General features: G+C 30.3%; 1 protein-coding gene across 6 annotated transcripts in view; it reads left to right on the top strand.

Annotated features, from left to right (window-relative positions):
• The window catches only part of LOC124543380 (potassium voltage-gated channel protein Shaker), a 358,981-nt gene that overhangs the window by 136,010 nt on the left and 199,588 nt on the right, over positions 1–23,383 (top strand). Inside the window, exon 1 of one of the 6 annotated variants that reach the window (XM_047121589.1) lies at positions 8,001–8,041. The exons of the other annotated variants lie outside the window; for them this stretch is intronic. Coding sequence (XP_046977545.1) covers positions 8,016–8,041 — 26 coding nt within the window. The 5' untranslated portion in view covers positions 8,001–8,015. Of the gene's footprint in view, positions 1–8,000; positions 8,042–23,383 lie in introns of those variants that run through there. 6 annotated transcript variants of the gene reach the window in all.

Genomic DNA, 23,383 nt, shown 5'->3' with positions numbered 1-23,383 from the left:
TGGATGCGAGTAGCCCAAGAACGATCTCAGTGGCGTGCAATGGAAGTCCTATGTCCAATGTCCAGCAGTGGACGGAAATGGGCCGATGGATGATGATGGATGGATTGATGAAATTTTATTTTCTTTATTTATATGATGAAAAAGCAAGTACATCTCTTCGTTCTGAATAGAAGGCTTGAATCAAATTTCAATACGCCGCTCTATTGGGTTGTTATTATCTGTGATGATTATTATCTGATATGCGGTGGGTTACTCCTGACGTTTTCTTTCAACGGCAAAAACTAGATAAATTACAAAGACAAATTAAAACATGAAAAAGAAGTAGCTCTTCACTAGGTTGGATTTAGGTACAGTTAGAAACTAAGCAAAAATCACTCAATATTTCTTTTAATTAGATTATTGATATATGTATAATCAATCAATAACCTAATTGAAAGAAGAATTGGCTCAATAAAAAGCAATTATTTTATTTTTCATTTATGGTGGTTATATATCCGTATCTTTAATATTTTTGCTTTACTAATTTTATTTTATATATTCAAATAAAAAAAAAAAAAGTTGTATAATGAAAGATAAACCAGACAACATGGAAACGTGTTTTTACGGACACACCTTATTCGTGAACTCCATAAAACTTGGGAAATGTATGCTCATGAAGCAGCCAAAAGTTTTTGACACTAATTTAGCACGAGTTCTTCGTGCATTGACTATACTTTAGAGACGAGTGCAAAGTTAAGTAGTTTTTGAATAAACAAGAGCAGATAAGAAAATATAAAAAATTTAATCGGCTTTTAGATGAAGAGCGGTTGCTGAGACGTCTTAAGAAATATGTAAAAGAACAAGTATATCTGGGGTTGGCTTTAAAATCTCAATGTGAATTCACTATATCATGTAATTATTTTTTATATATATGATTCGAGTTTTTAGAACGATTTATATTTTATTTTAGATTATAACTTACTATATTATAACTTCATATAATTACGTATCATATAATACTATACTAATATATTTTTTGTAATATTATATGTATTGTAGTTATGAGCTTAAATTTATATGATATTATTTTAAAATTCACTCCATCATTATATCATTACGCAGAATTAAAAAATATGTTATTTTAGTCAATTTTTAAATTCACTAAAATCCTAAACAAAATTATGATGAATTATTAAACTCTTTTTTCTTTTAAATCACAAAAAAAAATCCTAAAATGTTTGGGGTACCTACCATAAAATTCTTGTCATATTTTGAGTACATTTAGAAAAATATATTAAGTAATAAAGTAATATTGAACCTGAATGCAAATCACATTAGGAGTTATAGGTTTTTCAAAAACGTCATATTTCTCTCTTTTCTTCCTGCCTTTAACCCTGGAACATAAATAGCAGTTTTGACGCTGATCGAGTTTGAACGAGCTCAGCAGCGCCATTTTCTTATTCTAGTCTGAAAACATAAAGCATTAACATTTACAAAGTTTGAAGCAAATATTTGACGACATCGAGGTGTCAGTGTAACGTTGTGAACACATACGTGGTGAAACACTAGACTTCGTTGTAAGAAATGTGCTTTGTAAAGTTTTTTATTGTGCAGATAATATTTTTGTATGATAAAAGAAACAATCGAATTGGACTCAAAATGAATGTTTTCAAAATAATCACCTGAACTGAACTGAACTTGGATTTCGCTTTACCTGAAACATTTCCAGGACCAAGGCTTTCTATGATGACATTTTTAGCAGCATTACGTATTTACAGAACGATGATCTTTGTCACCATTTTTAAAACTTACGAATCAAAACCTAATATTGAGCTTTCCAGTACTTCAGCGTTTGAAGATTTAGATTAGTCAACGCTACCTCTCTTCGATGTATTTTCATACCCATAAAGAAAATTGGTTATAACAGGTTTTACAATATTCGTTTCACGGATCATGGGCTACCCCAAACGGTAATTATCCTTAAGCTAATGAGTGTGTTTTCTTTGGAAGGAGTCACAAACTACCGACAGGAAAAACGGAAAGCACTTAAAGGCAAAGTCAAAGAGCAATTTACCTTTGGAAGAACAGGGCTTTGTTTATTCCACCACGCCACTCCAAAGCGAGATGGTGGATACATAGGTGGTAGTCTTTAATCCAACGCATTCATGTTTCTTTTTTGCGACGTTTTCTTTCACTGGCAAACACGAGATCAACTATAACAACCAATGCAGCACATTATTTTTTAAGCATATTAATGGCGACATTTACTTTTATTTCCCAAATTATTTTATTTTTATTTATAAGAATGCATAGGAGTTTGCGTGGTTTTAAGCCTGCAATCTTTCAAAAGTCAAAATCTGACCCATATCATGTTCTAAGCGCTAGACTACATCTGTTTAGTAAAATCCAATATTATAGTGTGTTTTATTTATTTGTTTTCTTTCCATCTATTACAATATAATGTTCATCAAAAATAACAATATCACAAGTACATCGAAATAGAAGCATACATTATAAATATTTATGCACCGATCATACCGAACGGCCGAAAAAATGGTAATCAAAGTTATCTTTTTGTAATCCAAAAGAAAAACTACTAGTATCCTTCTGTATTAATCATGACTGATCTCCGAGACGCCGGCTAGTCTCGACGTAACGGCGACGGTTTGTCTCGATACCACAGACGACAGTAACACTTACTGTTTACAGAATAAAACACATTTCCCTTTAAATATTACACACGAGGACACTTTATTGCATCTATTCCGAAAACGAGAAGCTTTAATCTGACGAGTTAACGTTGTCTATATGGAACAAAGGATAACATACCCGTAATGTTAGTTGTTATATTTATTTGCAGTGCGTAACATTGTCCTGTTTATAAAAAAAGAACGATTTTTTTTTAATTTCATACCACAGAGTCATGTCAAAGAGGTCAGGTGTTAAGCATCCTAATTCCTGTCCTGCATCGCTCACATCTTATACGCAAAATTGAATGATAATCGCTTAAGTAGTTAATACGTTAAAGACTAACTAACAGTCCAACGATCGCAATATTAATGAGGTTTACTGACCATGAATTGATATTACACATAACTACATAAGATAATTCCAAGTACATCAATAATGCAAGTATATTTGAGAGAATGCTAGCATTATACATTGTTGCATTCCATTTCATGATGTACATGTGATATGAGTTGAGGGAAAGAGAAATTTGCGTTGTTCGTCATACGCATCACCATATAAATTGCTTTTTCTTTCGCCAATTATTAATTTCCGTGCAAAAGGTGAATGACCGTGTCTCTATGGAACTTAGTTGTTATGTTTATTATTTTTGTGCCACAGATGAAACTTTTCTATTTTGTAAAAGACGACTTAATCAATAATACAAATATTGTCATCATGCGATGAAATCTTCTTCTTTATATATAAGTACTGTCTTGACTGCCTGATTCATCATCGTCGAGCGTAAACTATTAAATTTGCAGATTAGGTTTATTTTGTTGAATAGACACCCACTAAGAAAGGAATTTTAGAAATTCTACTCCTAAGAGGGTGAAAGAGAGTTCGAAAGTTTGTGTGAAATTCCGTCATTTTTAAAGTAAAAACATGAAACTTTATTTTTGGGATACTGATACATATTTAAGCGTTTCTGGATATTCTACCACTAAGGGGTGAAAAGAAGTCTTAAACTAACGTAATATTATAAATTACTCAGTAATATAATCAAAATCCAGGCGAGTAAAGCCTCGGGATACAGCTAGTTGCTTATATTTTTGACGACCTCCTTGGTCAAGTGGTGTGTACCGATGTAGAAGGTTTATTAGTTTTCTATGTTGTCTTGGGTACCTTCGTTACTTCTGATTTTCCATAACACAAGTGCTTGCGCTTAAAATGGGATCAGAGTAATGTCACATACATTGACTTTGTCCAATATATTATTATTATTAATTGTAATACCATATTATGTAAACGATTAAACCAATCAATATTTTTGTTTATTGACATATTTACTTGAGCTATAGCTGTTTATAACTGTTTTCGCATTATATGTATATATCTAACTATCCATAACTTTATCCCATATTCAACCGATAAGCAGTAATTAGTATTGTCGTGTTCCCTTCGAAGGAAGTATGTCAGTTTACACCTTAGTTACCAACATTGGGGGCGCATTAGTCATTTAAAAAATCTTACTATCTTATAGTTCCAATGTCTATAAATAGTATTGACTATTCACCGTAAGGAGGTAATTGCCAGTAAGCATGATTACGATTGAAAATAATTCGTCATACTTAAGTTTTCACTCATGCTTTTTACCAAAAATTTCGTATTTCGTTTCGGTTGAAAATACAATATTTTGTATGGTTTGCAAAAAATATAATAAGCTCTTATAATATTGTTCACTACTTACAAATACACCTTTTAATTTCGAATGTACGTAAAATTTTAACGATAATTGTTTTAAGCATCGAACAATTTCGAAATGCAGAGATTTATATTTCGATTCGAAAAATAAAATTGACAAGTTAATTCGTAATCAAATAAAGGTATTAAGTCTGATATATGAAAATCCATCGTATAGAGAGAATCCGACCTGTTATCGATTAATATACGAACATTGCGACTTAAAAAATTAGCTTTGGATTTATTTTCTCTGACATTTTACCTTTTACGAAATAATATTTGTTTTTACGAAGAATTTTACAGAGCCGAGGTGGCCTATAAGCTAGAATAAGAACTTTAATCGAAGATTACGGATTCGAACCTGCCCTGCCCTTACATCTCAATATTTGGCTTAATTTGTATTTATAATTCATATCGTGATTGACGGTACAGGAAAACATCGTGAGAAATTACAGATAAAAATATTTCAAATTTGATAAAATAATCATCAGATACATGAAAATCTGAAAATAAAAATGAAAATCTGCCACAATATTAATGTATCCGTCTCGAATTGCCATTTTGCCAAATATGCCTGAATAGAAGATGATGCGTTATCCCAACAAAAGGAAAATTTACAAGCAAATACTATTATCTTTACTTATTATCATTTCTTGGATTAGTTATTGTACTATCTGTAAGTATGTGCCACTCACATTATTATTATTCAAGCGACAAACAGTTTTATTATAACATTGATATATAATATTGATTGCTGCTAACTTACAGCCGAATAAGCCAATGAAATTTGAGACATGTCTTAATATGTAAAGTATTATTATGACCACTTTAAATTGAATCGGAGACGTTGCAGTGCTCACACGCAATAATCAACTTTATAAACTAGTACAAATAATTTTAAGAAAAATATGAATTAAAAAAACGCAGTATCCACACAGATTTTGCATTGTAATAAAAGGTATTTTTTACATAATTACCTGGCCATTCAAATAATTGTTCGGAAATTAAAGATAGATATAACAGATACTAGATTGAATTTATGAATATTCCTCATTAGTGTGTAAACAAAACGGAAAGTCGTTTAATAAGTATAGTCATTGGACTTTAGATTGTCATAGGCGATAATAAATCAGTCGCAACAAAACATTTCGCCTATTTTAAGCCACACTGACATCAAACTGGTACATTTCTAGTAAAAACTAGCTCGGATATAGTAAAAAATCAATCATTTAGGAACCTATCTGTTGCTCACTCGTTCACTATTATTTTATCTGTCAAAACCACTACAGACAACATAATCCGTATTCCAATATTCAATTTTCAGTTTCTGTGGTTTACTTTTTTTGTTTTTGTTAATAATCTTATTTAAGTTAGATATTAATACAACTAATTTAGTTTTATAGTTTAATTATTCATGTTTATAACGGGTTTTTTCATCCTTAATAATAAAAGGGTTTTATACTCTATATTCTTTCTTACTTATTCTCGTTTTAAAGTTTGAACAAGAAAAAGTTGAAGACACGTCGTAATAACTTGAAAAAATTTTACAATTTCTCTTTTTATAGTAAGGCGGACAATTGAGCCTTGGGGTGGTAAGCGATCTGCTCATAGACATTGGAGACTGAGATGTTAGCTCCCTTGTCCCTTAGCTGCAATGGCTCACTTACCCTGCAAACCAGAATAAAATAATAATTAGTAAACAATAATAATACTGACACAGTAATACAAAACTCTGAAAGCATCGATTGTAACGAAAACATTATGCCAATGAAGTCTCATCGGCAATTTGTTTGCTATTCGAGTAAACCTTTTGCGACGAACACAAAAAAAAAAAAAAAAACAATTAAAAAAGTTTCTATCATAAGTTGATTAGCTATCGCACAACATTCAGTATATTTAAAAACAAAATTAATTTAAAAATATTGAATAGATGGTATTAAATTTATATGATGATTGATAATAATTAAAATATAATTTTAATAGATTATATTCATTAAATATTCTTATTGTTAATTATTTAATTTTTTTGTTGCAACAGTGCGAATTACAAATATTGTAAAATATGTCGTAAATGTAATAAAATAAATAATTGTAAAAAAATATTTAATTGTCTTAGAGTATAAAGCCCACATTCAATTAGTAATTTTGAAGTTGTGTAAATGAATTCAATAAGTGTTCATGAGTTTCAATTTTTCTAGACGACTCGCATATTCCTGTGTAGTTTAAATGTGGAATGTTAATATATTACAAAATCTGCCAAATTATAAAATATATTAAACAAATAGCCTAATTATGTAAATCGTGAAATGGTTTTCTTCTCTACTGTGTGATAAAAATATATGGAAATTTTTAAACTTCGATGAATCACGGACTGAGTCAGCGGCAACCCATTTGCGTAGAATTGAGAAAATAATGGGAATATTTCATACATAGTGCCAAAAATATAATTTAGGACAATTACCAACATCGTAAATGTAGAACACTTCTTATGTTAGTAAAAATTACTCGTAAATTTGCAACGTAACTTTACCATACTATCAAGTAGATGTCGCAATTTGAAACACTTTTAACAAATTCATGACATAAAGGTTATCTTTTTATTAATATGCATAATAAATCAAAACTTTAATAGCTTTGATTAAATCTATGATAATTGTGATAACGAGCATTGAGAGATACTAATAACATATATATTTTGTCGATTTGTATAACATGGACTGTAGGTGTGTACGGTTATATCAAATCAAATCATATAATAAACTTTATTCAAGTAGGCTTTTAAAACCAATTTTGAATCGTCATTTAACAATTAAGTGAAGCTACCACTGGTTCGGAATAAACTAGCAAGCAAGGTTTTGGATGTATGTATGTTTAGACTGTTCCTTAGTCTTGTACCTAAGTTATAAGGCCACGATTTCGATTCGAAGTTCAAACCCAGAGTGGGGTCAGTGAAAAGCTATTGGTCTTTCTTGTTTACAAATTTTCGTTAGCTGCCCGGAGTATGGAAGTTGGCAGTGAAGTCGTTAGTCGGTTGAGAAGTCGTTTCGGTGTCAGATTTAATTAATTATTTGTTATTAGAAGAATGAGTGAGAGGAATACACTTACCAATCTTCCGGTTAAAGTTTGGATACATAATTAGGAAAGGTATTATTACTTCTAAATTTGTATGTTTATTCAATGATACTTATTATTTTGAAAAACCTGTTTTTTTTGTATTTTACAGTGTGTTTTGTTTATTTAGCCTTTATTTATTTAAAAACGATAGAATCATGTTATCAAAAATAAAATAAATCTTTATAAATAAAAAGTGCATAAAGTGTTAAATATTAAAATGAAAAAACGGAACAAGATTAATATTTAATATGATTTTAACATCCAGTCTTTAAAACTAATTTAGTATTAACGTTCAACTCAAATGCCAATCAAAAAAGCTATGAAAAATGAGATCAAATCATGAGTTGAGTGAGCTATAGCAAAATGTGAAGATTCATAATTGACAATATGACATAACTCGGTCTTAGCTTGGCCTTGTGGTTCTGAATATCAAGAGTCAGATAGTGCAGTGATGACGTGAAGATATTAAGTTATGAATTTATCCAAAGCGTTCGACAGGATTCAACAGCACCATGCAGATGATATTGGTCGCTGGCGGGTAAGTTAACCGATTTATTAAAAGCTCGTATATTCAAATGTGCCTTTAAACATTAATCTCTGAAATGAGAAGTGTATTTTAAATTTTATGTAATTGTTGATCTTATTCAATATATCTGTTTGTAAATTTATTTATTAATTAATTGAGTGTTCCTTTTCATGCCTTTTGAAATTTTATGTTTCCATTATGCCGAGTGTATATTCTGATTCAATTACCACTTGTTTCGATTTTTGATTTTATATAAATAATTTATAAAATGTTCACATGTTATCTGATGACTGTATTCGTCGTCATAGCAACAGATGTTATAGTTAATCAATTCACGATTTCAATTCATTTTGTATTCGGCGAAAATCTCTCCGTTAATGCTCAAATCAACATTAACATATAATGCGTACTTTTAAGGCTTCATGATATCATTTATCCTAATCCCGTATTACATAATCGCATGTATATAATCCGAGTATATTGATAAATTTTAACGTCAACATCTGTGTGTATACATAGAAGCGGACGTAATGTAACATGTGTGTAGTTTTGTTTCATTTCGAAAATATATAATCCTTTGCCTGTTAAGCTAATAGGACTGCGTGCAATCACCAAATGGATTTAATCAAATGTGTCGCCATGGTGACAATGTCCAATGATTTCTGTCCAAATCAATTAATAGCACTTTAATTCGAACAATATTTTTTTAATCTCGTTTGTTAATTCATTGACAAGGCCTGGGTATTAGTATTACTTTTTAAATCTTCTATATTTTGTCATGAACTGGTTGTAGATTTTTATACCACCTTCGTATCCTTCTTAAGTGAAAACACAAACTGCTTTAATGAGAGAACGGAAGGCATAGGAATATGAAACACGAAGGAATTCTCAAAAGAAATAGTTAAATTTTTCCTGAATACATGCATCAGGACATTATATAGTTGACGTGAGACACTCGTAAATAATATTTTCTTATCTACTACAGAGGTGTGCTACAAATATCAAGATATCCAATACCGAGACGCGTCGAATGCAGATCTTAGTTTGTCATTCGAACGTATCATGATTCCCAGAATGCGAATCCGAAGCCCGCTGCGTTCGCAACTTTTGATATTCGAATTTAGTAGCCTCAGAACTCGGTATAACTGGTCACAAAGAGCTGACTAGGCTGGATAAATTGAATATATATTACAGTTTTTTTACCATAGCCTAAATGAGACAAATTATGTTTTTATTTTAAAGGAAAATTAAAAACTCTCGATCTATTCCTAACCTAACCAATGCGTAGCATAAGCAGCTTTTGTAGAAGCGTTTTTGTAAAAGTCAAAAAGTAAGTATTATAATAAACTTGTAAGCAGGTAATCAGAAAATTATAATTAAAATAAAAAATAAATAAAACATTTCTTTTATTATAATCATGTTAATTTACTTAATATTTTTCTAATATAAAATTTGCATTAATTGTTTGACTGACGATAGTCATAATAAAAATATCTAAGTAATCTATTCTATTTTTAAAATTTTAACTGAAAGTCTATAAATAAAAAAGCTATACCGATAATATTTTTAATAGACTTAGAAACATACTTTTAGGAATCAGCTAGTACGTACAGAATAAATTTTATAAAATACAAGCTAGTCTTAAGAAAGCGATCTGTGGGGTCATATACGATGCACAAAGCGTCGTCCGAGTATTGGAATATAGTATCATCTCTTTAATAATATCAAGTAAGCTTACATATACATATTTGCTTTAGTTATATGGCCTATGGATGGAAGACGACTATATTCTGGTTCCCCATTTATGAATATTGCAATCGGGTCAATTTATTTTATACGACACAGCTATTTAGGTTCCGTACATCAAATGAAAAAAAAAGAATGTTTATAGAATTAACCTCGCTTCTGTCTGTCAGTCTTTTACAGAAAATTTTTCCCGGAATCGAGTGGAACACAAATGTTATTTATGGTTAACATTCTTGGTAAGAGATATGAATTAAATGCTAATTAAGCTTTGCTTTTTATTTATAAAAACAATTTTTTGACAACAGCCATATATGCAGTCAATCCATCAAGTGTACCTAGCTTACGATGGTTCGTCTCAAACAGTTTTGCTACGTAGATAATTTTTTGGGTGATTCTTTTACGCAGTATAATATTCCTAACTGATTTTACATCGGTTTTTTAAATTAAAATAATATTAGATATGTCTTTATAAGAACTAATGTATTTTTTTTTGTAATTTCTTACCTGTTACCTGTATTTATGTTGGTTAAACAAAGTCATTTTGACTTTGTTTAACCAACATAAATACAGAAATCTTACACCACTATGTTCATAATTATTATATTTTATATGTATATTTAATATAAATTTCGAAGAGAGTTTTAGCAAATAATGTTAAATAGGTAAGTAGCTGCGCTTCAATAATTAACCGGCTTTAAATTTCGTCCGTAGTCGCCGTGACAAGCACGAATTCACGTTCGTGGACCAAAATAGAAAATCAAACATTCTCAAGAATAGTAATAATGAATCTGATCTTTGATCTAAAATAGGAGAAATAGATCTAGATTAATTACGAACACTCCTGAAGAAGAAGATTTTATTTAATAGTATTCGATTGAATTAATCAGCTGAGCTATGCAGTCAAAAATTTACGAAACATGTATATTGCGCCGTATCCATCGAGATTTTTGCAATAGCATTTTGTTTCTTTTACAAGCTATTTAAGTAGCACAACTCCTGCATCCGTTATATGAAAGCCTTTAGTGAACCCGTATTGTTCACTACGAAAAATTTTCTCGATTTTAACATGAACAAGACGAGGCGTTATAATACTTTTACATATTTTGTATGTGTTTCACATTGAATCAATTTGCCCAGCTTTGAAGTCAGAATATGTAAATTATTATTGTATTTCTTCACTTCATGCTTTTGATACGTTATTTTAATCTCTTTAGGCTTGTTTGATGCGCTTCCTGCGATTTCTATTGTTTGTTCTTTTGCTGTTCTATTATTCAGTCAAAAATAGTGATAGGCATTTTTTAGCTCTGCACAAAACCTAGCAGTTTTCCTCTGTTCATTAATTACTTTTCGTCTTGTATTTCATAATATTCAAATAATGCAATATTGTATTTCTTTGATATTCAGCTTAAAATTGTGTACACGGTTTTGTTGCTGTTTCATAATACGTATATACGATAGTATTGTCATGAATTCCTAGCACAATAGAATGATACAATATTTGGGTATATTTTACGAGGTCTCATAATAATAGAGAGGTAAGTCAGTATACTGAATATTTTCAAAGGGTACGCTCTCTCCGCTTTTCGACATTTACTTGGTTTAAGGCAAAAATAAGTCATTTTGCCAATAATTATAAAAGAATTTGTATTTATTTTCATAAAAATGATGCTTATTTCCACAAAATTACTTAATAGGTATATGTATAAAAAATACATATATCGTTGATGCATTTTTTCGGAATATAATAATTTAATTATAATAATCTATACATATAATAAAATGGGAGTGCGTATTTGTAATATTAAAATAGCCCTTTTTTACATGTACATGTTACACCAAAATAACATTTTTTACAATTTTTGTATGTCTGTCTGTTTGTGGCAGCTAATCTCTGGAACAGCTGGACCGATTTTGACGGGACTTTCACTGGCAGATAACTGATATAATATGGAGTACCTAACTTAGGCTACAACAATATTTTTTTACTAAATTCAACAGCACAGCTAGTATTGATTATAATATTACACTTGCCAACATATTAAAATATCACTTCATTTTTTATAAATAATAGTATTTATTACATGGTTTAAATAAATCTGCTAAACAGAAATATTTCTAGTTGAAGAATACCACAATAGAGAATGTACAAATCTAATATAGATTGATAGATCGTTGCAACCGGATTTCCGAAGCTTTCCTTGTCACATCCAGGATATTGAATACCGTTTTAAACTGAAACATATCAAAAGCTGAGTGGTGTTGCTTCGAGGGCTGTTATCTCGACGATAATCCTGTTACGACAAAATAATTTGACAAAAATTGATTTGAAAGTGCATTCTTTATTGAATATATTTTTTATATTATCAAGCTTCAAAAGTAAAACAAATTGTAATACATAATTTAATTTATAAATTTGTATCGAATGTCATAAAACCTTCACTGCGTATATTATACTAAACAACAATATTATAATAATATATATATTTTAATAACAAATATATTTAACTTAATAGCAATCCACGAATTAAAAGGAATATTCGAATAAAACTTGACACGATATAATATATTGCTATAATATATCATAGTACTGCTCTTCATTGACGTTTTTCTTACTTTTTCTTGTCACCATGTGGGTTACTGAATTTCTTTGACTGAAGGTATATAAAAGCAACAGCCTATAAATTTCCCAGTGCTGAGATAAGGCCTCCTCTTCCATTAAGGAGAGGGCTTGGAACATATTCCACCACGCTGTTCCAATGCGGGTTGGTGGAATGCACATGTGGCAGAATTTCGATTAAATTAGGCACATGCACTCACGATGTTTTCCTTCACCGCCGAGCACGAGATGAGCACAAATTAAGGACATATATATAAGGACATATAAGCGTAGCCGGCACTTGCGACACCATGGAATTACATTACATAGGGAAAGAATACATAATCTTAACAGCGGAAAATAACACGCATTTTAAAAACTTTAAACCAATTAAGACAGTAAGTAAAATCCTATCCAAATAAAAAGCTAATAAAAAAAAAAGTAACAGTCTATAACTCAGTAATATTTCACACGATAAGCAAATTTAAAAGAGAAATGCAATAAAGACGGCACTAGAACACATGCCAAATACACTGGCATTAAAATGGATTCATAGCCCTCTTTCATTTGTATACGTTTCACAAAAGATGATTACAAATCAAATAGGCAATAAACGCATTTTAATACGAGCTATTTTTCTGAGAGCTTTGCAGACTACTTAATTTGCAAGTAAATAACAATTCATTTTATTTATTTTTCATTTTAGCGAGTATAAATTTTACGTTTAATATATTTTACTTTCTTTTATTTTTCTTATGTCTATGTATTTTCTCTAATTTTTCTCAAATATATGATATTTTTTTTTTTACCAGGGATAAGATAGACTCTTATTGACACTTAAATTGGCTGAATGTTTGGGATGACAATAAACAATTGAATGTTATAATTATAGCTTTAAGAAAATCCAGTATAATTAAAAATTATCAGTATTCATAACATTCCAATATCATTGAATTTCTGTGTTTATTTTTGTGAAAATTGACATAATTATTATCAAGTCGGATCCTTTATATAATTTCCGTCTTTAGATATTTACCTGCGTATAGCTTGTATTTTTAATCACCTTTTTCATGTTTTTTTTTTTTTGTAAGGGAATTGACTTATTTGATAATCTAATCGAAATACAAAACTACGTGGTAAGGCTTTCGGGGGTGTTTAAAGGGTGTGATTATCAGCGAAACCACAGGTGCATGGGACATATTAAAACTCTAACTATAAAATGGCATATGAACAGCGTCCCATGCCATGCCTTAAAAAAATGCAACTTTCAAGTTAACTTTTAATGTAATAGATTAGTCAAAAATAAATGAACGAACATTTTCTATCGTCTGTTTGTTTTTTGTTTATTTTGTCTGTGACATTTATAGTGTTATAAATATATATTAAAGTGAATGAAAACCGAGATTATAAATGTTTAAAAAATATATTCATATGTTTCCATATGAAAGGATATAATTTTGCTTTAAATATTTTAATAAACTATAACGCTCTCCACCGCGTTGTCCCCCATTAAATGGGATTAAAGCCAGCGATGATGGTGATGATATTATAATGAAAATACTTCCACACTTTCAGTATAAAAATTACGTAAGGAAGCTATAGGCAGTCACAATGGTTTAATGTTTAATAAGAAAAGTTTTCATACATTCATTGCCTTGGGAACTTTTTGATGACATCTTGTACGATATCAAAAACAGCCTATGTGTATCGCATGGGAAATATGATATGTCCTTTTCGTGCCAAGTTTTGTTGGCACCACGTGGTTAGATTAGACTTGAGAACCTCACAGATGTGTACAGTTTATAATAAATAAAATATGTACATACATCGACACTGTAAACGATAATACCAGAATAGGCGTCAGAACATTGTATTCAGAGCGTTAGGTAAACGTGTATGAATTAATTTTCAATTTAAATATCCATCAGAATAATATACATTTAACACATATTGAGGCCTTATATTATTAATTCAAACCAAACAAATTGTTAGTTACTTAATATTTAGAAGAAGAAGTAGAAGGCGATGACTTCGTCTTCAAGTTGTTACAATCGAAAAAAAAGCGAAAACGAGGATAATTTTCGGTCTTCGATTTTCAATTCACAATGGCCTGGGAGCCACTGTCAAAAAGGCCTTTGGTCCTTATTTTAATGACGAAAAATATGTGGGGTAAATTTAGCGTCACAAATGTAACTTAGATAGGGTTACATTATGATCAACTTCTGGTTTGTAAAGATATTAAAATGTTATCAATGGTTCTCCAATACTCGTTAATAATTAAATTAAAATTACATTAACATTTGGATAGTTTGATAGCCTTTATAGCACTTAATTAATCAATTTAGATAATAGAATAAAAGCTTAAACAGTCCATAAATGTTAAGTTATAGCCTCCTCCGCTTCAGATGTGGGTTCTGAGCTTACCCACCATGTTAATCCAATAAAGATCGGTGGACACACATGTTGCATTTTTAATCAATTTTTTAAACATAATAATTAGGACTAGCAGCATAGCATAAATAACGTCTATTTGTCATTTTATTTCCAGCAGTTTTAAGTTATATCAAATTTACAACACTCCAGATTGTTGAACCTAAGTTTAATGCAAGAGTAAGTTTAATGGCATAAGGTACATAACATCTTAAGTATCCTTGGCAATGCTTTTTTGGCACTGTTTCCTAATAGTAGTCTACAGGCGTAACTGACCGCTCGCCATTCAATAGCGCTCGTTGAAGTTGTGACAAAAAATGTCTCCACCAATTTAATACTGAAACGTTTAAGATGTTTCAATTTATGTTCTAATTATATTTATACATAGATATTCCGTTATTATTGATGCTACGTTTTAACCATCGTGATAATGACAAAACTGTAATAAAATAGATAATATCTATTTTAAATTTCGAATACCATTGAATTTCTATAGTGCTTTTAGTGAAAATTGACATGTCTTAAGTATGCGCGTGCCTGGTATTTATTATTTTCTTTATCATATTCTATTTTTGCGGTAATTCGTTCTGTTTCGCAGAAAATATAACGCCTAATAATACAATTATAAAGGCCGGTCAATAGATCAATCTCATGTCCCTAGTCGTATGTATAATGCATCATTGTATTTTGGATCGATAATGAATTGTAGATTAGTATTTGTTTAACAAAAATTTCTTAATATTAGCTATTTTTAAATTGAGTATTATTTTCCTTGATATGTTTGACAATATAAAATTGAATAGACGCCATCTAGAAGAGTTTTCACGAACTAATATTTCCTCTCTGTGAAAATATTACATTATTTTGTTGTACTGCCCACCCTGAGATAGATGGCGCTACGTGGAGTATGTTGTAAGTTCTCACCGAGCGCCATCTACCAACACGCCACGTACGTTATTTTTGGTTCTTCAGAAATTCCTGCTAACACTGGCTGTACACTTGCAGAGGGCGGTAAACGTAGTGTAAATTAGAAAAACGTTACATTTAACTCCGCTACTCATTACCAGATGGCACTAGCGCTATGCAGTAGTAATATTGACTGGTTTCCTCATACTTGCCAAACTTAGCTAATATATACATCCCTTCTGTTGAATCAATGACGTCAGCAATGCACAAAAACATTTCGGAGATATTCATGAACTTCTTGAGCTTAGGTACAAAATTAAAAATTCTGAAGAATAAATTATCAGTACAAATAGTGTGATAATAATTTATTACTTAATAATAATATTCGATTCAATATTACGCAAAGTTTATTTCTTTGCTTTTATTGTTGCGTAAAATACTTCGGTAAGCCAGTTACTGAAAATGACATAGTATGATAAAACATTAACCAAATACACATTTATAGCCTTGGAAAGGTTGTAAATTGTTACTTTAGAAGCTGTAAAATAACGCGGTGATTTTCATTTTGGAAATGTTTCGTTAATCATATGATATATATAATTATGCTAGAAGTACGAAATTGTTACGATGTTTTCTGAGTTATTTTAATATTATTATCTCATAACATTTAGTTCAAATTATTTTTTTATAAAAAAATCTGATTAGCCTTTACTTTAAAATTTGATATTCATCGTGTAATTATTAAAAAATAATAATATCATTATCACTCATTAACAACTGTATATATTTCCATTATTATTAGTTCCGAAATGCGCTTTTGGTTCGTTAACTGCCTTGCGGTGTAGTTGCGGTGAGCTTTCTTTAGCTTAGCTACGTTGAATGAATCTCTAAGCGATATGCGCAGATGCGTTGGGTATATTTATTGTATTTATTTTAAATAAAAATGTTTGGAAATGAAACACGATATCGAGAATTTTCAATACGTTATTTTCGTATGTACTCAAAACAATATTTCGTACTATTTTATGACCTATTATAATTTTAGTAACCTAATTGTAACTCCTTATTTCAATGTCGACAGTAATGTCTATATTGATTTATATTATTAACTAAAGTTTGAATTTACACTTAGGTAGACAAAGGAAAAATTCCACTGATTTGGAAATACAAGTCCCTGTAAATCTGAGAAAAAAATGACGAAATAAACTGAGCGGATATTTTTAAAATATTTTTTAAAGTCGTCGACAGTAATATCACTTCTGCATCATCTATAACCTGATTCAATGTATATTGTTATTATTGTAATAGCCTTTTCCAAGCAAATGTTCCTTTAGAATCCTTCTGTAACTATCTACGGTCCTATACCTAATAGTCAGTTCGTTACCAATGGTTGTGGTTTCAAGCGCTTGATTTGTGTTTACAATCCATCACATGCTCTGCGGTGAAGGAAAACATCGAGAGGTACAAGCTGTACCTAAGGAAATCTACGGCTTATAGCTTAAGTTTATATATAAAATCACAATAACCTCCAAAACATCTAATTTATTTTTTACATATATGAAATATTGAGTTGAGCCGGGATGGCCCAGTTAGAACGCGTTCATATTATCCGATGATAGCGGGTTCAAAACCAGATAAACACCACTGAATTTTCATGTGCTTAATTAGTTATTAATTTATCTCGTGTTCGCGATGAAAGAAAACGTCGTACTGGAACCTGCACGAGTGTAATTTCAACGATTCTGCGACATTAAAATCCACAAACACGCATTGTGGTGCACAGTGGTGAAATATGATAATTAACTTCTACCTAGAGGGTGAGGATGCCTTAGCCTAATATTAAGAAATTTACAGGCTGACATGTAAAATCTTAATTTCCAATCTGACCCTCTAAAGGGAGCATATAAGCGACCACTCTTCCACATTCAACGACGATTTTATTTTTATTTGATTCAATTTCCAACCTCATACACGATGTGGTGTTGTGACGTTTATTTATATGAAAAACGTAGGGTATATATTAATCAATAAATAGAAATCAATAGTCGTTTGTAATTAGCGTGGTCGAGCTTGAACCGTAAATGATACAATTTAGTTACAGGCACAAGACTATAAATTATTTAATTCCACGGTACGGTTGATGGTGTTGATTAGAAGAAATGTTTTCAATCACCATAAGTAAAAATCGGAACGATCTTTCCTTAATTTCTTATTGGAGCATAAAGAAATATTTTAATAACAAATCAGCAATTATTGGCCAATATTTTATTTCCTTTAACAATTCAAGGCTTATTAAAAACAAATTAAAGTCTTTTATAATTTTGTCGTGTTATTAATGGAAATATTGTAAAAAAACTAACCTGTCAACAATCATTTGTCACGATCATACATACTCCATAAGTCATTATGTTAGAAAGAGACAACGCATATATTAGTTGTTCTACTCATACACAGATGGCGCTTCATTAAAACGATGCACAATAACTTTTCATAAATAAAGTACTACGAACATTAACTTGGTGGTCATATTTTCATTTAATAAGAATCAATACGCTATTTTAATGATTATCATATATGTATTTCTATAAAGTATATTCTTATTTCATTTTTTTCCATTGTCTAGAGGATAATTTTAATATTATACGTCCATAGCACTAGTTCATAAAAAATATTAATCATTCAAAAATTTATTAGAATGTATTGAAATGTGAGCTACGGATAACTAGGTACCTATCAGTAATGTCTTGAATATTTTATGTATCTTACATTAAATATTTTCAAAGGACTGTCTGTCTCTGGACACTTACCGTCAAAGATCACCGTCTTCCAAACATTTACTAAAAGAAAATCATTTGTCACGGTGGATTTATTCGAAATAGTTTCTATTCATTTTCGATTTAGCTTGCACAAATGAAATGCATGGACTTGGCTGGCTTTGGACATTTTAATGCGCTCCTTTCATGTAGAGTATAAACAAATTTGACTTAAAGTTTTTATGACTGTGTTCCTTTATACCCAATCTACATTTAATCTGTATAGTATTTTCAGTACTGAGGCTATAAAGTTTAAGTTAAAGAAACTTTTACCTAACTGATCGTTACACCAACTTGATAATGTCGAGGCTAATAAATAATCCGTATAAAGTATCTCGCACACTACAGCGTGGAAGCTACACGAAGGCAAAGTGAAACTACTTGTACAAAGAAAGGGCTAAATGACTATTCTTTTTTCTAGTTAATACTTTGGTTCATTGATAATTAAATCTAATACGTGGCGAGGTCAGTCCCACTTCAGATCATACCATTATATATATATTTCTTATATTGTTTCGAACTTATTTGGTAGACATGTTACTACAAAAAGTTTACATAATCATTATAACATATTTTATCATTACTTAATTTTTTTTAAGTACGTATGTGATTAAATCCCTAAGATGGATGAAAATGGAAGTTAAGGCAATGCTTTCGAAGATATTACGAAGAAACAAGAAATGAAATCAAATAAACCGCACAGTAGCTTTCGCTATCAGTTTCCGCATTGAATTTTCTACAATTTTTATCTATTGTATGAGTATTTCATGAAGTAATTACTAATTTAACCTTTTTTGTTCCAGGTAAGTGTATGCACAAATTCTTACGAGATATACAACGGACGCAAGGTAAAGTTTAGCATTCGTTTATACTTAGACTAATGAAACGTTTTCATACTAACGTGGATTAAGCATGCAATAGAAGGTGGTCCCAAACCGGATAATATATCAAAATAAAGGAAGCGGCGACTCATGTTCTGCATACGTGAACGAGCTACACAATGTACCATTTAATTTTATCCTATCAATTTAAGCCTTATCTTTAAGAACATAAGAACTACATGATATTCAAGAGGTTATAGCTTTTATCGCAAATTTTCTGTCTAGAAATAATTATAAGCATTGTACCTATTTCTCTTGCTACTTTTCTGTATCAGATTTGATATTTTATTAATAGAGCCACTTAAATATCAATCGTAAGATTTTAATATTAATATCAAGATTAAACATGAATGGACAACGAAAAAGAATTTAACGTGACTTCAGTGATCTGAAAAAACTACAGCTATCGCGAAAATACAGAGCTATTCTCTAAGCGCTACGCTCTAAGAACTGATTTCGTAAGTAGCTGCAGATGACTGGTTTTTGTATATATGTTAAGCTGGTTTTTAAAGCGAAATACACATATCACGTTCGAGCATTGTATGATTGTGTTCTGCAGTGAGTTTCGTGTTTTAACTTAAAGTATAGGTCTAATATAGAACTGATATTACTAGCCCGTCTTAATCCGAGGTGAAGGGCATTTAAAAAATAGTCTGATCGGTCAAGTCTTAAATCATTGGTAAGTGCTGTACAGCGACTTTATAAATGACGCTAAAATGCTATCACGATGCTTATTTCTTTTGTTTTCATTTTTTATTGTTTTTGGAACACGTGCATATTTATAAATGCATGTATCTATAATTTTTCCGATGATATCTATGACCAAATTATATATTTTTCATATGACATTGTAAAAATCTGCCTTCAATTGAAATGATTACATGTAGTTTCGATGATATATAGATAAATAAATCATAAACACGACTTAAATGTGTCTGATGATCGGTGATACGGATACAAAAATATTAATTCACAAAAATATATTTTCTGAAACATAATTTTAACAACAATTTTCACTTTTCTCCGATAACATTGACTTTCATTATAAAACCGCCTCCGCTTGGGAAATCTAGTGAGGTAGAGTAGATGTACATTTAATATATTTTTCCGTTAAATATTATAAGAAATGAAACTTTACTTCATCCAATATTTCCATTTTCGGAAAATAATACTTTTAATTTAGAAAAATTACATTTTCAAAGTAATTTTCAGAGGTAATTAATATCACAAACATATAGAGTATAAAATAAAACTATTAAACTATCAAATTGAAAGCTTTACGAATGATATTCGAAACAAAAATATAACTCTAGAAATAGTTCGGTACAAACAAATTCGTTCACAATTTCAACAAAATAAAATAGAATATTAAATTATTCAGGACACCATCGAGTTGGTGTTTTCATTCAGAATCGTTACAATTGATTGTTATTTTCAATTATAGATAATTCTATTTAATAACAAATATTATCCTGAAAAGTTAAATTAAATGTTCTTTTGCTCAATAACTTTGAACATAAATCAGTTTCAACTTCGTAACCTGTTTGTTTTATTGTTTAAGAATATGAAAATTAAATAATACTGATATTTTAGTCGTGTTTTGTTTTAATTGTACCCGCATAAAAATCATAGCGCTTTAAAAATTATTTATGTTAAAAACTATGTTTCTTAGAAATAAAAAGGTGTCACAGTACACTTGACAGAAGAAAAAAAGGACCATTTCATTCGGAAACGTTGTGACTGAAACTTTTATTCTCATATTTTCTAAAGAATTTTTACTACCCTTCCATTCTTATTGAGTTACAGTGAATTGTAAAATCTAAAGAGAAGGATAACATCGTGTTATAAATTCAACTTCAGGCGCTACGAAACGGATACCCTTTTAAAAATGGTACAAAATATACACCAAAATCAGGTTTAATATTTTTTATTAAGGTAGTTCTTTTATTGATAGGCTAGGTAAGCTAAATAACTTCATACTTACTCAAGTATTCAGCGTTTCTTAACCTTTCAAACTGCAAAAAACAACTATGCCTTCAGCACGGAGTAGAACACTTTAGGGTTTTCCAGAAAAACAAATTAAAGATTAAGCATGGTACCGTTTAAAGTATAAGAATAGAATCCGTCTTTGAAGTATAAAGCTTGAGTGCTTTACGAATGTTCGATATTGGAAGCGATTTTGAAATAATTTATGAGACCGACACAACGTCGAGACTGACACAATTGTTACTTTAAATTAAAATTGTCAACTTCATTTTATTATTTAAAAAATATATATTTAATGGCTCCTGATTCGATTGTCCAATCCAGATTGCTCCAATAGGTATAGAGATTTTGAGGGCCTAGATTTAAACACCGAGTCGAGATAAAGTGTTTTAAAAAGGTTTTACTGTGACAATTTTCTTGCAGTGTTGTACATTCTCTTCTCGATTCTCTTGATTGTCCTCTTATAATTCAATGATATACCACTGAAATATAAGAGGGAAAAGAATTCGCACACTGTGCTTACCTCTGTTAGTCACCATTGATATTAGCCGTCGTAATTGAGTCAGTCATGATGATGATGATGATGGTGATGATATAATCTCTTACTAGAATATACATTTTTAATTCAGTATCATATGTTTGGCGTGTCGCATATTCGTTTAATAAATCGTCTCTTAATATTAAAATTAATGTATTTCTATTTATAAATCGTTTTTGTTATGGGTATTTAAAATGTAACATGAACGGTGTTAATTATTATTTAATACAAAACCGCAAAATGATATATGTATTTAAATTGAAGCAATTAAATATCAAGGACGGTTTATATCGCTTAAAATAAAATTGAATTGCACGATATTTTATGCATTTTTACACATGGCCTTGATTTCATTGCGTAATAAACTTGAAATTTTTTGTATAGTATTTTCAAAATAAACATATTCTTTAATCATGAAAAGCGCTTTTGAATCTTAATGTTATAGTGTTGTTTTAAAATTAAAGCTACCACTTAGGGTACTTAATTCTTTTCCACGATTCTTAATTACAAAGATGTCAGTCAGATATAAAAAAAAATAATAAGAAGTCAATAAACAATCTTCTTGATATGCTTAATATGCCTTTTTTGTCAACGGTGTTTTGATATGAGTTTTAATTTTCAACCGACTTCAAAAAGGAGGAGGTTATCAATTCGTCTGTATTTTTTTTTTTTTTTTTTTTTTTTATGTTTGTTACCTCATAACTTTTTACTGGGTGGACCGATTTTGATAATTTTTTTTTGTTTGAAAGGTAGTGCTTCCCGTGGGGTCCCATTTTTTTTTAATTTTTTTTATTAATATTTTTTTTAGAATAATTTAAATGTTTTCAATCTTCCAATTTATTTTATACTAGTGTTTATAGTTTTGTTGTAAGTGACACATATATTTATTTATACTTGCTATCCTCTGTATTTTATAACTGCAAGCGGAATATGAGTCCCACCAGGGGGTTTTGAAAAGTCTGCGTGGTGAGTGGTCAGCGTGCTTTCATTTGCCTAGTGAACGTGGACCAGTATTAGCCTACGAACTGCTCAGTGTTTCAACGCTCCGTTAGGAACTCATTGTATTTTGTGATTATTTATGACTTTCGAGACTCTTTGAAACTACGGTACCGTGAATATGACTTCGAAATAGCGTCGCATTTTGCACGAAACCCACGCACGCCCACATTATGTCTTTTCACGTAAACCTAGAATACCGAGCAAATATTCTACACGTGTATACTTTCGAGAAAAGTATGAGAATAAGTAAGATTAAACCTATGACTGTGTAAATAGCTGATCCGTTTCCTTTAAAACTATAAGGCTAACAAATAACACGAAACCTAAAACGTATGCCAATGTATGAAATGACATATGTCTCTTAAGGATAAAGTGAAATTGTGGTCAGTTAACTTATCAACACAAAAATCATTTCGATGACTTAGTCAAAATCTTGGGATAAATAACCTATAAAATATC

This window comes from Vanessa cardui, chromosome Z (genome assembly GCF_905220365.1).
Source record: "Vanessa cardui chromosome Z, ilVanCard2.1, whole genome shotgun sequence".
Lineage (NCBI taxonomy): Eukaryota > Metazoa > Arthropoda > Insecta > Lepidoptera > Nymphalidae > Vanessa > Vanessa cardui.
The sequence above is the reverse complement of the archived record's forward strand: the minus strand, read 5'-3'. Positions and strand labels throughout refer to the sequence as shown.